At 42.7% G+C, this 16902-nt stretch overlaps 1 protein-coding gene across 1 annotated transcript in view; it reads left to right on the top strand.

The window, feature by feature from the left end:
- Positions 1–16902, top strand: part of ROBO1 (roundabout guidance receptor 1) — a 434821-nt gene that overhangs the window by 290988 nt on the left and 126931 nt on the right. Inside the window, exons 4-6 of the mRNA XM_066599140.1 lie at positions 9401–9521; positions 12655–12793; positions 14077–14204. Of these exons, the coding sequence (XP_066455237.1) occupies positions 9401–9521; positions 12655–12793; positions 14077–14204 (388 nt within the window). The remainder of the gene's footprint in view (positions 1–9400; positions 9522–12654; positions 12794–14076; positions 14205–16902) is intronic.

The following is a 16902-nucleotide window of genomic DNA, read 5'->3' as shown; positions in this document are numbered from 1 at the left end:
GGAAAGTGAGGATGCAATGAACCCCGCTTACAGACACGTTACATTCTCAATTCAAGCCAAACCCCAGCAAGTTTTCGACGTGAAACTCGCAAAACAAGAACAAAAACTGATATTGAACACCTGCTCTTTACCGTCACACAGACCGTCATGAATGCCGCTCTGTGAAAACAATTCAAGTTATTACAAGTGCCTCAAATATTTGCTGCTTCCACACAGATTCGCCTATCTGACGAAGAATAGAAGCCTTTGAAAGCATCAATTAAAATAATAACTTACAGATGGTTCAAATATGTCAGATGGGCTTCACTCTGGGAGCAGAGTACCTTCTCTTGACCCCGGTGTTAAAGTGCCATGTTCCTATGGCCTACAGACACTGCAGATGGCAATTTTGAAGCCAAAACTAAAGAGCAGTGTTGACTGAACCGAACCGGTTGAACCATATTTTGGGTCGAACTTTGCCAACAGTTTGGGGTTAAGTGGTTCATTCCAATCAAACAGTGGTGGCGTTGATGATCCTTTAGCTCAGTGGTTCTAGGCTCTAATCTGACAACATCTTTGTGGAATTTGTATGTTCTCCCTGTATTTCATAATCATCATTTTTATTTGCATGCACATTACATCACCTGATATCTTCTGTGGCCATTGGGGCTCACAATACTAAGCTATGTTTTTGGAGTGTGGGAGGAAACATACAAACTCCATGCAGATGTGGCTCTTGATCAGATTTGAACCTAGAGCCCCAGCACTGCACGGCAACAGGGCTAATTACTGAGCCACCGTGCTTCTCTTGCATCCAAAGAGGAGGAACAGGAAGAAGAAGCATGGTGGCTCGGTGGTTATCATTGTTACTTTGCTGGGGTTCTAAGTTCAAATCCTGGTGGAAGATGCATGCTGGCCCACCACTAATCTAATGTTAAGTCAGATTTGAGCCTAGGACCTCAGTGCTGCAAGACAACAGCGCTAACCACTGAGCCACAATTCCACCACCACTAGATAGAAAAATTTCTAGGGATATTGGTGAAGGTACGATTTGGTTTGAACTCATTTGGACCAAACCGAAACTTGGCAAACCAACTGAACTTTTCAAAAGTTTACTTAAAGGGGTTGTCCCGCGAAACAAAGTGGGGGTATTCACTTCTGTATGGCCATATTAATGCACTTTGTAATGTACATTGTGCATTAATTATGAGCCATACAGAAGTTATCAGAAGTTATTCACTTACCTGTTCTGTTGCTAGCGTCCTCGTCTCCATGGTGCCGTCTAATTTTCAGCGTCTAATCGCCGGATTAGACGCGCTTGCGCAGTCCGGTCTTCTTCTTTTCTGAATGGGGCCGCTCGTGCTGGAGAGCGGCTCCTTGTAGCTCCGCCCCGTCACGTGCCGATTCCAGCCAATCAGGAGGCTGGAATCGGCAATGGACCGCACAGAAGCCCTGCGGTCCACCGAGGGTGAAGATCCCGGCGGCCATCTTCACCAGGTAAGTAAGAAGTCACCGGAGCGCGGGGATTCAGGTAAGCGCTGTCCGGTTTTCTTTTTTAACCCCTGCATCGGGTTTGTCTCGCGCCGAACGGGGGGCTATTGAAAAAAAAAAAAACCTGTTTCGGCGCGGGACAACCCCTTTAACACTACTTAAGAGACACTAGTTCTAAGTGTAGACTGAACCGGGTGTGAAATATGTTTAGTTTGACCCAATCATTTGACAGGACCTGTGCTTAACCATTTTTTCCAGAAACTACTTTTCATTTTCCAGCCCTATGGGGATCTACATTTAGGAACATGTCAGTCTTACCTACTTTATCTTCCTATGTATGATTAACCTTCTTCCTTCTTTTATAGGTAGAACTTTGTCCTAGACTTCTATGATGCAAAATGCAGTTAAGATGTTCTAACCAAACTTTGAAAAGTATTGGCTTACCTGTGAAAGAAGGTCCAGGGCAGTTAATCCTCTTCCCCTTTCAGGGAATAAGTCGCTGGTGGTTGTCGGACTGTGCTCTTACCTTGCTGCTTGGCATGGAAGCATAGGGTCTCTGCTCCATGAAGACCCAGGTTCTGTAGGCTGGTAGGGGATAGACACCATATCTGTGGGGACACTTGCCATGTTTAGCTCAAATCAGTTTGGCCATGATATCACGCTTGTTGCACGTGTCGCTTAACCAGGAAACATATGATTTTAGCGCTATGGGCTTTATTATTTGTCAACTGTGTGCTGGACAAGCTTTGTCCGTTTACCTATCTCATGTTGACACAACAAATCTGTTAAGCAATTGAAAGGGCAAATAAAGTGCATACGGAGAAAAAGTCCAAGGCACCGGAGGTGTCCAAAACTAAAAGGCAGTCTTTATTTTTCTCATTCTTTAAAAATCTAAAGCAACGCTTGTTTTCGCTATGCATGGCCTTTGTCAAGCCGACATAAGGGAAATACAGGCATAGATAATCTACATATCTACAATAAAAAGGAAACTTCAAACATTTATTGTACACTGAACGGGCACTTTGTTGGATTCCCCCATCTAGTAGCACGTTAGATCTCCTTTGGCCTCTAGAACCACCGCAATTCATTGCGGCATGGAATCCACTTGGTGTTGAAATCATTCTGCAGAAATATAGATTGAGGCAGACAGGAGAGCTTCTGACATGCCATTACTAGCTTTCAGGAAGGGTTCATTGATCCATACTGCTTGTGCCAAATTCCAACCTCCCATCAGCACCGGGCAACAGAAATCTGGATTTTTTTCTCCATTGTGAGAACATCCAATTTATAGCTCATTTGGCCACTTGAGTCTTGCCTTTCTGTATCTCTTAGACATCAATGGCGCTGGTCAATCTAGGCTATCCATGCCAAGGAAAGTCAAGTTGTGGTTCGGACAAATTGGAGCACCAGCATTGTATTCAGCTGCAATTTGCTTAAATGTGCACCACCTGTTCCTCAGAATGATTCTTGAAATCCTCCTCTGATACATTTCTGTTATGAGTTGTTTCCATCCAGTGGATCTGCTTTCGATGGATGTTTTTCCTGGTTCACATCATTCTCTGTATACTCTCCACAAGGTTGGCAGTGAAATCCTGATCCTGGCTAGTCTATCACCGATGACCGGCCTCATTGGAAGTCGCTCAGATCGCTGGATTTTCCCATCCAATGTGGATTCACACTGAAACTGATCTACGGAAAACATGTTAATGCGCGCTGGGATCCCAACTTTAATTTCCATGCAGTGAAACTCCAATCGTGAGAGGTTCAGGGTCTCTAATAACGTGTCTATGAGGATTTGCAGGCTAACTATTTCCTTCTTGTTGGAATTTTTCGCTTTGCCATTGACATAAGTGAATTCCGGGTCTCGTATGTTGCGGTATACATTTCCAAGCGTCTCAGTCTACACAATCTTTAGATGTTTCATTTGCAATTCAAATGAAGGAACATTACAACACTTGACGCATCTCAGCGCCGTAAATACTGTTTGGTGTTTTAATTACTGCCATATATAAGAATATTCCCTGCTGCTTCATTAACATATGTCTTATAAATTGTTTATGTCAAAATTGGGTTAAGTCAATAAATTGAGTATTCCCTATAGGTTCAATATGGTGTCCTGTAGACATAAAATTAATTGCTCCCACTTTCTGATAAGTGACACATTTTCTATGCTTTGTTGTAAATGTTCTCTTGTATCCTGGAGATTGGGTTCCCTCGTGTGCTTTCTTGGTTCGCCAGAAGTTTTTTAATATAGACTATGTCTTATATGGGCTTAATTGATGGATGGACATCTAGAAGTTAGGGTGCTTTCACTCACGCGAGTGAATGATGACCGAATTAGCTCATGCGGCCTGTTTAAACAGGCAGATAAACCATTTGCTCACAGATCGTTCATATTCCATGTACCAGGGAATGACAAGGACTGAATGATCGGTATTGAAACAACATGCTTAGCAAATGAGCCAACGGTGATTTTCATTCTTGCATGGAATGAACGAGAAATGAATTATCATTCATTGTTCGATTGTCGGCTGTGTTTACACCGTACAAGAGGAGTGTCTTCTCTCTTTAAGGAGAGCACCCAAAAAGTGTGTGGGCACACCTAAGGGGTGAGTGGGTCGGGGGATGGTATTGTCTCTCCCCAAGAAGAGCACCAAGAAGGAGAGACTTATACAGCAATGCACGCTCCTCTGGGTAATTTATGCAAATGTGAATGTTCCAGTGATTTTGTTGAAAGGTAATTGCCCCATGTAAAAGTACCCTAAGAGTTCTTTTAACCCCTTCGAGCCCGTTGAATTTATGTCAGACGCTTCGCTCGCGATGGCAGCCCAACCCCCACGGCAGGTAAAACAGGCTTGGTCTTGAGGGTTTTAAAGAAAGGAAACTGGGACCTCTTTGTTGGTTAATTAATTTAACTCTACAAATATGGAAGCCCAGCGAAACACCAAATGGCAACTTCTTCTGTCCCGGGAGTGGGGCTTCCTTCTGGGAAGTCAGAGCTTATTCTAGTTCAGTTCCTTGTAGGGAATGGTAAATGACGGCTCTGGACATCACTAGCATTGTATTAGTTATGTTCTAGCACTAAAGAAAGTGTTTTAGGTTTCTATGGCAACGTATGTCGTTACTGCATTTTTATATTTCTTCTTTAACCATTAATTCAGTCTCATATGCATTGATGTCTATAACGGGTCCACTGTCCCATGGGGAACAACATTACGAAAGCATCAGCTAACATCATCTAAATTCTCCCTTGGTTTCTTCACTCACTACGATAACACTCTGAGCATTACTATGTGCATTTATATATTCTACATGTGGATACACTATATGTATGTATGTATATATATATATATATATATATATATATATATATATATATATATATATATATATATATGTGTGTGTGTGTGTGTAACTTGCACTGAATAGCTATTTCATCATTAGGGACTCCCATCTAGTAACACATGTAACCCCATAGGAGCTGAAGTCTTTTTGCAGGAATATTGGCCAATACGGACAGGGAGCTTCTTGTATTTGCCGCAGATTAGATGTCGTTACTCACGTGTTCTGACCAGCTGACAGGAAGGGGTCAGCGATCCACGCTGCTTGTGTCAAATTCTGACATCCCATCAGCACGGTGCAACAGAAATCTTGATCCTTCTCACCAGTCAATGTTTTTCCACTGCTCAGTGATACAATTTTCATACTCTTTCACCTACTGGAGTCTAGACACAATGGTCTTTGAACTGTTTGCCTATTGTTATAGCACATCCATGCTAAAGAATGATAAGTTGTGCATTTGGACACGTTAGTTGGAGCACCAGTGTTATATTCAGCTGCCATTTGCTTGACTGTGCAGCACCTGTTCAAAACAATTCTTGACATCCTCCTCTGACTCCTTTCATTGATGAGTTGCTTCTATCTACAGGAACCCTCTTACACTGGATGTTCTTCCTCGATCACACCATTTTCATGTCACTTACACATCGCTGCACTAGAAAACCCCACAAGCTTGGCAGTGAGATCATGGCCCGGCTAGTCCAGCACCAATGACCAGACCTCGTTGGAATCACTCAGATTGCTGGATTTTCCCATTTAATATGGATTCACACGGAAACTCATCCACTATTCCAGTCATGAAAGGGCCAGTAGTTTTAATAAGATGGCTATTTAGTGCTGGGGAATGGAATGATTGCATAGTCCCTTAATGAGACTACCACGAATGGTACAGTCCTTTGCTCTTCTGCCAGACCTGCTATGGACATATGCCAGCTGTACTTCTGGCCCTTGGCATCACAGTATATCATTCATGGTGTCTTCACTTCACTTATTTCCATCCATAACCATGGGGAACCTGCTGATAAACAAATTGTAGCATACATAACACAAGGGGTGTTGGTAGACCCTAAAGATACTGGGGCACCATATGGCAGTGGTATAGCATGAGGATGTAGACAGAACTTAATCTTGCAAACTAAGGCACAATAAGACTACAAAACATGGAAGAGTTCTGTGGCAAAGTCCCTTGATATACATATCAGCAGTAGAATTGCTCTTAAGCAATAACATGTGGCATCAACTTAATCTGGAGCGACAAGAAGTTTTGTACCAGGAAGTTTTTGGAAAGTATTTAGACATTGGCACTCTGGAAAGTAGACCATTGTGACTTAAGACCGTGCAGAGTTACACAGCAAGGATTTGTGCGTGATCTCCACTTCCTTTCGAATGGCGTTCTATCCATCAGTGTAGACAGTATTCTTGGTTTTTCAGCTTCCCCAGATGTTCCCCCATGCATTAGCACATGCTACATTTCAGCCATAAGACCTGGTGTAAAAGATACAAGGGATATTTTTGTCTTGGTGCCTTTTTTATTTGCTGTGTACACATTTAATGATGTGCACTTAAAAGATCTTGGTGTATTAGAGTGTCAGTGCTATGCATTCGAAACAATGATGAACATGCAACCCTAAAGATCCCGAATGGCCCCAACATTTGTGCATGTGAAACTTTATACTTTTCTGTTCTACCTGTACACTTAATCTTCCTCCACTCAGTCACTTCACCATCCGTCTTATTTAGTGCTGGTGAACGGAATGATTGCATAGTCCCTTAATGAGACTACCATGAATGGTGCAGTCCTCTACTCTCCATGTATTAGATCACTTCTGTGGTCTCTCTGCATAGCCAAGATACTACATTGAATGTACGTAAACTGTACTGTTACTGTATAACATGAAAATGTATGTAACACAATGTGATGGGAAATGTATATTCTTCTTTTCTTTCTTTCCTTTCCTTTGTTTCATTCCTTCCTTTATTTACTATCTTCCCCTCGTTTCTTTTCTCCTTCTTTTCTTATTCTTGTTCTTCTCCATCTTCTCCTTATTAACATACTAATACAGTATGTACAGCAGAAAAAATACACATGTCCATCCAGTTCACCATATTACCCCCCAATGTTGATCCAGAGGAAGGCACTAGAGATGAGCGAACACCAAAATGTTCGGGTGTTCGTTATTCGGAACGAACTTCCCGTGATGCTCGAGGGTTCGTTTCGAACAACGAACCCCATTGAAGTCAATGGGCGACCAGAACATTTTTGTATTTCGCCGATGCTCGCTAAGGTTTTCATGTGTGAAAATCTGGGCAATTCAGGAAAGTGATGGGAATGACACAGAAACGGATAGGGCAGGCGAGGGGCTACATGGTGGGCTGCATCTCAAGTTCACAGGTCCCACTATTAAGCCACAATAGCGGCAAGAGTGCCCCCCCCCCCCACTGTCAGCATAAAGATCGTCCTCCTCTGGCACAGCTGTAACAGCTGTAGCAGAGAAGAACGATGTTTGCCCATTGAATTCAATGGAGCGGCAATACAGCATGTTCCACTGAATGCAATGGGCTGCCGGCGATCGCAGGATGAATGGTCGGAAAGGGGTTAAATATATAACCCCTTTCCTGCAATTCATCCAGAAATGTGTTACACTAAAAATATATACCGGCGTATAAGGCGACCGGGCGTATAAGACGACCCCCCAACTGTCACCTTATACGCCGGCAATACAGTGGAGCAAAGAATAAAAAGCATTACTTACGTTTTTAGATGATCTGCGGCGCTCCTGCAGGCTGTCACTCCCTCCTAATCCACGGCAGACAAGCTTTCTCTATGAAAGGCTTTAAATCCCTGCCTCCAGGAAGACACGTGCCTTCAGCCAATCACAGCCAATGACAATGATGTCATTGAATGGCTGTGATAGGCTGTGTTTCTGGAGGCGGGGATTTCAAGCCTTGAAATCCCCGCCTCCAGAAACACAGCCAATCACAGCCGTTCAATGACATCATTGTCATTGGCTGTGATTGGCTGAAGGCATGTGTGCTTCTGGAGGCAGGGATTTAAAGTCTTTCGTGGAGAAAGCAATACTCTGCCGTGGACCAGGAGGGAGTGACAGCCTGCAGGAGCGCCGCAGATCATCTAAAAACGTAAGTAATGATTTTTATTCTTTGCTCCACTGTATTACCGGCGTATAAGGTGACAGTTGGGGGGTCGTCTTATACGCCCGGTCGCCTTATACGCCGGTATATATTTTTAGTGTAACACATTTCTGGATGAATTGCAGGAAAGGGGTTATATATTTAACCCATTTCCGACCATTCATCCTGCGATCGCCGGCAGCCCATTGCATTCAGTGGAACATGCTGTATTGCCGCTCCATTGAATTCAATGGGCAAACATCGTTCTTCTCTGCTACAGCTGTTACAGCTGTGCCAGAGAAGAAGGATTTGTCTTCTATATGTTCTCAATGGGGTCAGCGCTGCTGCCGCTGGCCCCATTGAGCGCATATAGAATGCATCCATAGCGAGCAGCGGGAGGGGCAGATTTCAATACTCGGGTGACACCTTATCTCCCCAGCCACTCACAGCAGGGGGGTGGTATAGGGCTTAAACGTTGCAGGGGGAAGTTGTAATGCCTTCCCTGTCTTTATATTGGCCAAAAAAAAGCGCTAACGTCTCAGGGAAGAAAGTTTAATTTACCAGAACACCGCATGGTGTTCGTTACGAATAACGAACATCCCGAACACCCTAATATTCGCACGAATATCAAGCTCGGACGAACGCGTTCGCTCATCTCTAGAAGGCACGAAAACAATCAAACAATGAGGTGGAACCCAATTTTCCTTATTTAAAGAAAAAAATACCTTCCCGACTCCAATCTGGCAATCGGAATAATCCCCTGATCAATGATCCTTCTGACGTTATTAATGATAATAACTAGAGATGAGCGAGTATACTCGCTAAAGGCAATTGCTCGAGCGAGCATTGCCTTTAGCGAGTATCTCCTCTGCTCAAGACTGCAGGTTCCGGTGTCGGCGCGGGGGAGCGGTGGTGAGTAGCGGCTGTCAGCAGGAGGGAGCGGGGGGGAGAGAGGGAGAGAGAGATCTCCCCTCCGTTCCGCCCCGCTCTCCCCCACAGCTCTGTGCCCGCTGCCGGCACCTGAACCTGCAGTCTCGAGCGGGGGAGATACTCGCTAAAGGCAATGCTTGCTTGAGCAATTACCTTTAGCGAGTATACTCGCTCATCTATAATTATAACATGTAATATTGTATCGCTCAAGAAGGGCATCCAGGCCCCTCTTGTATTCTTTTATTGCCTTGTCCTCAGGCTGAGAGTTTCATAGTCTCACTGCTCTTACAGTAAAGAACCCCCTTTGTTCTTCTCCTTCTCCTCTTCCTTCCCACCTATTTCTTTCTTTCTTTGTTTCTTTCTTCTCTTTCTCTTATTCCTTCATTTCTTCTTTTTCTTCCTTTCTTCCTTATTTCTTTGTTTTCTTCTTCTTCCTTTCTAGCATTTTTATTGTGCATTATTATTGGTTTTGTTTGCATCGGAAAATATCATCTTTAAAAATACTAAGATTCAATCTCCAATTCTTTTTCAGATACGAGGAGGAAAACTTATGATCACATACACAAGAAAAAGCGATGCAGGGAAATATGTCTGTGTTGGTACCAATATGGTGGGTGAAAGGGAAAGTGAAGTAGCAGAACTAACAGTATTAGGTAAGAGTTTTTCTCCAGTTTCAGAATTTGTTGGAGGTTTTCTCATTGAGACAAATCTTATAGTGTATTAGGGCATATGGAAATCACAGAGGAGGTTCCCTGCTTCTGATCCCAACTGTGAGCCACTTAAAGCATCTTTCATTCTTGTGTACCCGGGGCTTGTCCATTCATTACATGGTTGGTCATTCTTTTGGATCGCTGGCATGTAATCACTGATTGGTGTTCCGGGATCTGCAAGGATCAACTTGCTCTCTTTATAGAAGGAGTTGTTTTCATGGTCTGATCGAGGCCTAACTTTTTTATTGTGCCAAATCCTGTGAAAGTGAAATTCTGCATTTAAAAAAAAGTTAAATATAATAACCTTTTATTTAAGAAAAATAGTAGTGAGTGATCAGGAGAAAGCAAATCTATTAAATAGTTGTTTTTTTCTGCAGTGTATTCACAGATGAAATGTCAGATGAAATGCAAAGTGAAAGAGTAAATTCATTGCGTTTTTTTTGCCTTCCTCTGGATCAATATTGGGGAGGCGGGGGGGGGGGGGGGAGGATTTAGGCTGAACTTGATGGACATATGTCTTTTTTTGGCCTAACGTGTATGATACCGATGATCAACTCTTGATGGCCTATCCTGACAATATGTCATCCACTAAAGTCGCAGAATAACCCTTGAAGTCACAAACTACACCGCATCCATAATGGACTAAGCATTTTGAATTGGAAAAGTAAACCTATGTTTACTTACTGACTAAACTACTTTAGCACAAAATTGTTAAATTGTAAAGAAATCTGATTTGCTAAAAGTTCTAATTCCATCATCTTGGCAAAAAAAAAACCCTGAAACTTGAATACATTGCAAATATTGTAGATGACTCCAAACCGTCAACAGCAGATAAACAGTTTTAGCTTTTTCACAAAACATCTAGATTTAATCTAATTAGTTTATTCTGTGCTATAGCGGTACGGAATAAAAAGTCCCCATAGGATAAAATGCTTTTGTTGAAACAGGTGCTGTTTGTTATTTTTGGCTGTAATAAGTGAGAGGGAACATTTTGGTGATTGCCTGTCATTATAATTATATCTTCTGGAGAAGAGTATTAAAGAGTACTACTAATCCTGGAAAGAAAGTAATCATCATTTCTAGCATTCTTTTCGTGGTGATAGTAAAAGTAGCTAAATTGGGCTGCAATTATGTATTTAAAAATAACATTATTTAAGCTCATAGAGTTCTAACGATCTGATTTGTTGCAGCTTCCGAAAGCTTTATGTTGCATCATCTGATGAAAGTCTAAATCGTGTCCTTAGGAGCAATTATTAGTATCTTCAGGACAGGATTAGACTAGAGAAGCATAAGCAATTTCCTAATTTTTTTGGCTAGCGATGGCCTTATCGTTGCCGGTTGTATTCTCAACTCTGTAGACGTCCTGATTAACGGAGAAGGTTTTTTTACCATTTGATAGAAAGACACACTTGAACAACTGTGGAACAGGTGGTGCTCCTGTAATTGAAACTAGATGCTCCGTTCGTGAATAAACAAACCTTAACATTTTTTATGCTTCTTAAAACTAATCCGAAGGGCCTTTTACATGGCTCAATGATCAGGCAAGAACTTTCCGAAGAACATTATTTCGCAAGACCATTGGGCAATGTGCAGGTGCTGCCGGTCACAACTGTTGTGAGGCACAAATAATGAGCATTGTCAGTGCAGATGTCCATGTAGGAAGGGGTGATGTGCTGCTGACAGTGATGACGCTCTATGGGGACAAGTGATCATATGAACAAGCCTTCGTTCCCTAATTAAGTTTGAAACAGTCCGCGTAAAAGCTCGGCAGATGAGTGCAATCCCGTTGATCAACGCTCTTCATTGACATTTTTGCCTTTTAGTGTAGAAGAAACCTAAGTCTTGGTTTCACTCCTTGACTTTCATCAAGAGCATAAACCATTATTTAGACTGTTCCTTAGAGTTAAGCTTATGTTTTGTCCAGGAAAGCCAAATTTTGACTTGTTTATTATCGAATTTTGAAATGGATGTAGAGAAGATGCTGACCAGTAAGTAAAATGTTGAGTTTTTTATGCATGCAGTGTACAAACAGGAGATGGATCCAAACAGCAAAAATAAAATGGGCCTGATGGTGTTGAAGTCATTACAGTTTGCTGTCTTGGAACTTTGCTCATCAGTAGAGATGAGCGAGTATACTCGCTAAAGGCAATTGCTCGAGTGAGCATTGCCTTTAGCGAGTACCTGCCCGCTTGAGACAAAAGGTTCGGGTGCCGGCGGCGGGCAGGGAGCTGCGGGGGAGAGCGGGGTGGAACGGAGGGGATCTCTCTCTCCCTCCTGCTGACTGCCGCTACTCACCGCTCCCCCGCGCCAGCACCCGAACCTTCTATCTCGAGTGGGCAGGTACTCGCTAAAGGCAATGCTCGCTCGAGCAATTGCCTTTAGCGAGTATACTCGCTCATCTCTACTCATCAGGTGTTCTAGTGTATTGGTAAGAGAGAGGTTATATGACCTTCAGCTCAGTTCTCCTTTTAAGACCTCGATACACATTAGTCAGTGGTTATCTAAACCTTCCAATTTCAGATGGACTGCAGATCTGTGTGTAGAGGGCTTCTGGATTTTCCACTAACATCATCAAAGGAGGATCGAAGACGTTGAATCTTGACCTGGAGATAATCCACCACAAGGGATGTCTAGCCGCGACTTTCTCCACTTTTCCTATTGAAAAGTCATGAACGCTTGGCCATGTTTATGGTGGATTATGGAGAAATAGCATTTGGCTGACCGAACAGCTATTAAAGGTGTATGGACACCTTTACTTGTTTGCTTACATTGTGGCTGACATGTAGAACAGTGAGAAGAAAAACAGGACAAACTGTAACTGAGTTTCATTGTCCCATGGACCTTCTAGCACCTGTATATTGAGACCCTGTGGAAATTGCAGTACTGTATGTACATCATATTTAGATCGTGATTGGTGGCCTGTTCAACGTTTGGAATATTGCAACATGTCATTTATTACTTAGATGTCTTGAGTCATAGTATCATTTTGATGACATTGCAGTCCATTGAATTAAAAAATTTGACAAACTGCATGAAGGATGTGAAATGACTTAAACTACTTTGATGTTCCTTACAGAAAGACCGTCCTTTGTAAGGAGGCCAAGTAACATGGCAGTTACAGTAGATGACAGTGTTGAGTTTAAATGTGAGGCTCGAGGTGATCCCGTTCCTACTGTGCGTTGGAGGAAAGATGATGGTGATCTGCCTAAAACAAGGTACTTTACAGTTTAAGTTGAACATGAAACAAATGAATACCAAAGTAAAGCTAATCAATGCAAATCTGTCTAAGGATAGGCCCGAAAATCAAATTTATAGATATGGACACAGTATTCCGGTTCTGGACACCCCTATATACATCTACAAAAAAAAAATTGACAAACACCCATACATAAAAGATGACTTTACTATATCTTTCACAGCATAAAAGGAGCTCAGAAAAGCGGCAAACTAGTCATCACAAATAATATCCACAAATAGAATTTATGCCAAACCCCCCCCCCCCTAACAATAGATAATGTAAATCCCTTGAATGTCATAAAAAAGTGTATTTGTATCATAAAGAGTGTATACAAGAAACAAAGAGATACAAGCTATGTCATATACACCGTATACAGACCAATAGTTTCCGCTTGCCAAAGGTGGATACAAAACACGCGTCAGGTGCAATTCCACACCGAAATCCATGCCATAATCTGCGTCAATTCAGCAGTCCATCGAGGTCAACGGGAATCCACACTATAATTCATCTGGTAATTGTTTTTCCAGAACTCTGAAATTTGAAATCTGCATTGTGACTAGAGATGAGCGAATCTACTCGGTTCGGGTGTTTTTGAACTCGAACACCGCTTTTTCCGAGTAACTGACTATTCGGCCGAAAAGATTTGGGGGGCGCCTGTGGTGAGTGGGTGTTGCAGAGGGGAGTGGGGGGGGGGAGAGAGAGAGCTCCCCCATGTTCCCCACTGCTACCCCATGCTCCACCACGCCGCCCCCCGGCGCCCCCCGAATCTTTTTGGCCGAGTAGTGAGTTACTCGGAAAAAGTGGTGCTCTAGTTCAAAACACCCAAACCGAGTAGGGTCGCTCATCTCTAATTGTGACAAAACAAAAAGAACCTGTCAATTATTGATACAGTTTCCGCATTGGAACGTTGTAGACATTGAAACCACGTGGAAACCTCTTCGGGGGTCGATGAGCAGATTTGTCTCAATCAATTGGGCTACATCAGTATCATTTAAAATGAATACCATGGCGAAAATTCAAGGCACAGCTTCTGGTTTATCACATGCATTATGGGGCCAATTCGAGGTGAATTAGGATATCATGGATATGGTACCATTCTACATGTTATTCTACTGTCAGATGTGGAAATCATTCCATTCATAACAAAACATCTTGCATGGATGGGGTTTACGAGGAATGTTCATCTGATTCTGGCCAACAACTTGTCCCTGGACCCTTCCACATATCATTTCTGATTTGCAATGTTTTAATGCTTCAAAGGTACGAAATCCGGGACGACCACACACTAAAGATTCGCAAAGTCATAGCTGGGGATATGGGATCCTATACGTGCATTGCAGAAAACATGGTTGGCAAAGCGGAAGCATCAGCCGTGCTCACTGTCCAAGGTAAGGCCTGATGATAGTACAGAGGATAGACAAGACATCAACTAGTGAAGCTAGTGCAATGGTAATGTCACTTCCTTTACTGTCACCAGTCTGGTCAGTGCTTAGAAAATGACGGATACAATTATGATTAGTAATTTATTGGTTTGCAATTCATATTTCTATGTCAAATTAATTTAAGATTGATGTTTATCTTTTTGCTGTCACTTTTGATTTTAGGTCACATTTACATCCCGCTCAGACCCAATTCTGTATATGTCACTCTCCACCAGTGCAAAGCAAATAATTCATCTGGCAGGGCTCTTGATTTGCATAGAGACTTGTTTATGCTAATTTCTGTAGCATATAGATCCAGCGTTGTATAGATGCTCAACGTAAAGACAGACTTGACCTTTCAACTTGGACAGTGACATCAGCCCTATCTGAAGATTTATAGTCCATCGGTTGACGCCTTATATTGCCTGAGACAGCGGGAAATTGCAAATAAAATGTAGATTTATACATGTATATTCTGGCCAATATGAAATAGCACAATTTTAGTGGTGGCAATAGATAATAGAACCCACCAATTTTGATGGGACTGGCCAACTTTCTAATGTGTATGACTGTGTCCAATTTTCACCCAACAGCAGATGTCAAGAGACAGAAGGGTCAGGCTGTTGGATTTCAACATACCGATCCTCTTGTTCTCAAGGTAGATAAGCTGTGAACAGAGTCTGCCAGCGGCTTATTCTCCTCTTTCCATTCAGAACGCATGTGCTTGACTTAGCATGCATGTGTATGAGGAGTTAGAAAGACTGGCTGTTGCTTGAAGAAGTTTCAGCCGACAGCTGGAAGCGTGTGTCCAACTTAAAGGGGTTCTCCAAGTTCTTGCGAGAGCATAGAATGGATAAAAAGTACAAAACTAGGGCATGTTCACATCTGACACAAAATCCTAGAAATGCTTTTTATCCGGCGGCATGCTGCAGTCTGGGCGGACCCTATTATAGTTGTTATGGGTGCACTGTACATGCCAGATCTTGCACTTCAAGTATTTTTGGTGATTGCTTCTATAGTTGAACACAGACAATTATATTGGACAGGAGGTATGAAGGAGGCCTTCAGCATACTCACTGCAGTATAAACCCCTATCCCATCAATGTCTTTCCTGTCCTCACTACCTAGCTCTATTTATATTACCTGCAGCTGTGATGCTGTATACACATGTGACTGCTTCAGCCAATCACTGACCTCAGAGGTCTCATGTGAAGCCATCGATTGGCTGCAGTGATCATGTGTGTATAGATAATTTCACCACTGCAGTCGGCAATGAGGGCAGGAGGGGCAGCGATGGACCGGCAGGAAATCGAAGCCTTAGTTTGTTATTTTTTTAAACATTACCTGCTCTACAGAATTTTTTCCAGAACTTTGAAGACCCCTGTAAGAAAAAAAAAAAAACATCTAAAAATCTGAATTCAATAGAAGTATTCTTAATGTACTTTTTATGACTATAGTGTAACAAAACACCTTTGAAGCTCCATGTCCCATTTTAGGATGTGACAATGAGCAGTGATTGACGTAAAGCTCCTTTTCCTTCAGCTTTGGCAGTGTGCCTCATTGTACTTATCCCACCTGCTTCAGAGTACTTTTCATAATCCCTTGGGATAGTTATAGGATTGAAAGTGATTACACAGGTTCAGAGAAAAGGGTCTATTTTTCCGAAAAGTGTGATTGTTATCCATGGGCTGTGTGATCTGAGATTAGATCTCATCAGTTAAGGTGTCATTGATAACGGCAAGCCGGTGACATATCGATCACGTTGCAATATTTAATGGGTCTCCAACAATATGTCGGTAATGAATTCTTGTAGGGTTGACCTACGTAAGATCGGCATCGCACCATACCATACATTGGGATGATAATGTTTGGGGGGGGGAGGGATGAAGCCATCTGCGTATTTACAGAGTAGAGTATCGCCTCTGAACTTCCGACTGTAATCTGAGGATTTTCTTCAAAGGAGGTTAAGAGCAATGTATCTTTTGAGGGTTTAGTGTTTAGCGGATTTAAACCTTCATCGCTTTCACTGTGTTTACCTTTTGTATTGATTCTCTATGATAAAAGGGCCATGATAAGAAGGACATTCCTGGCCTGGATATACATGGCCTTCACATATCACCGCCGCCACTCATCTGCCCTTTCATTCTACAGAAGCAAACATATCACATACAGAGGAATACTTAGACAGCACAGTGCAAGGAACAAGGAGGCGAGGGCGTCCGATTGTTGCCGCGTGTATAATGTTATGAATCAAGCATTGCAACTTTTTGTAGTTATTGGGCAAGCTTTCAAGGAAATTGTCTTATGTCAGTGATTGTAAGAGCTTTAGAAATACTACGTATTATCTGGGAAGACTTCTCACTAGAGATGAGCGAGCATACTCGCTAAGGACAATTACTCGAGCGAGCATTGCCATTAGCGAGTACCTGCCCGCTTGGAAGAAAAGATTCGGGGAGCGGCGGGGGAGAGCAGGGGGAATGGAGGGGAGATCTCTCTCTCCCACCTGCTCACTCCCGCAACTCACCGCTGCCCCGCACCGGCAGCCGAATCTTTTCTTCCGAGCGGGCAGGTACTCGCTAAGGGCAATGCTCGCTCATGTCTACTTCTCACCCATGTCTTCTCTGCCATCGAGTCTAACCACTGGTTCCAAGTATCAGTCTGAACA

Source organism: Eleutherodactylus coqui, chromosome 4, assembly GCF_035609145.1.
Source record: "Eleutherodactylus coqui strain aEleCoq1 chromosome 4, aEleCoq1.hap1, whole genome shotgun sequence".
Lineage (NCBI taxonomy): Eukaryota > Metazoa > Chordata > Amphibia > Anura > Eleutherodactylidae > Eleutherodactylus > Eleutherodactylus coqui.
This window is presented reverse-complemented; position numbering and strand designations above follow the sequence as displayed.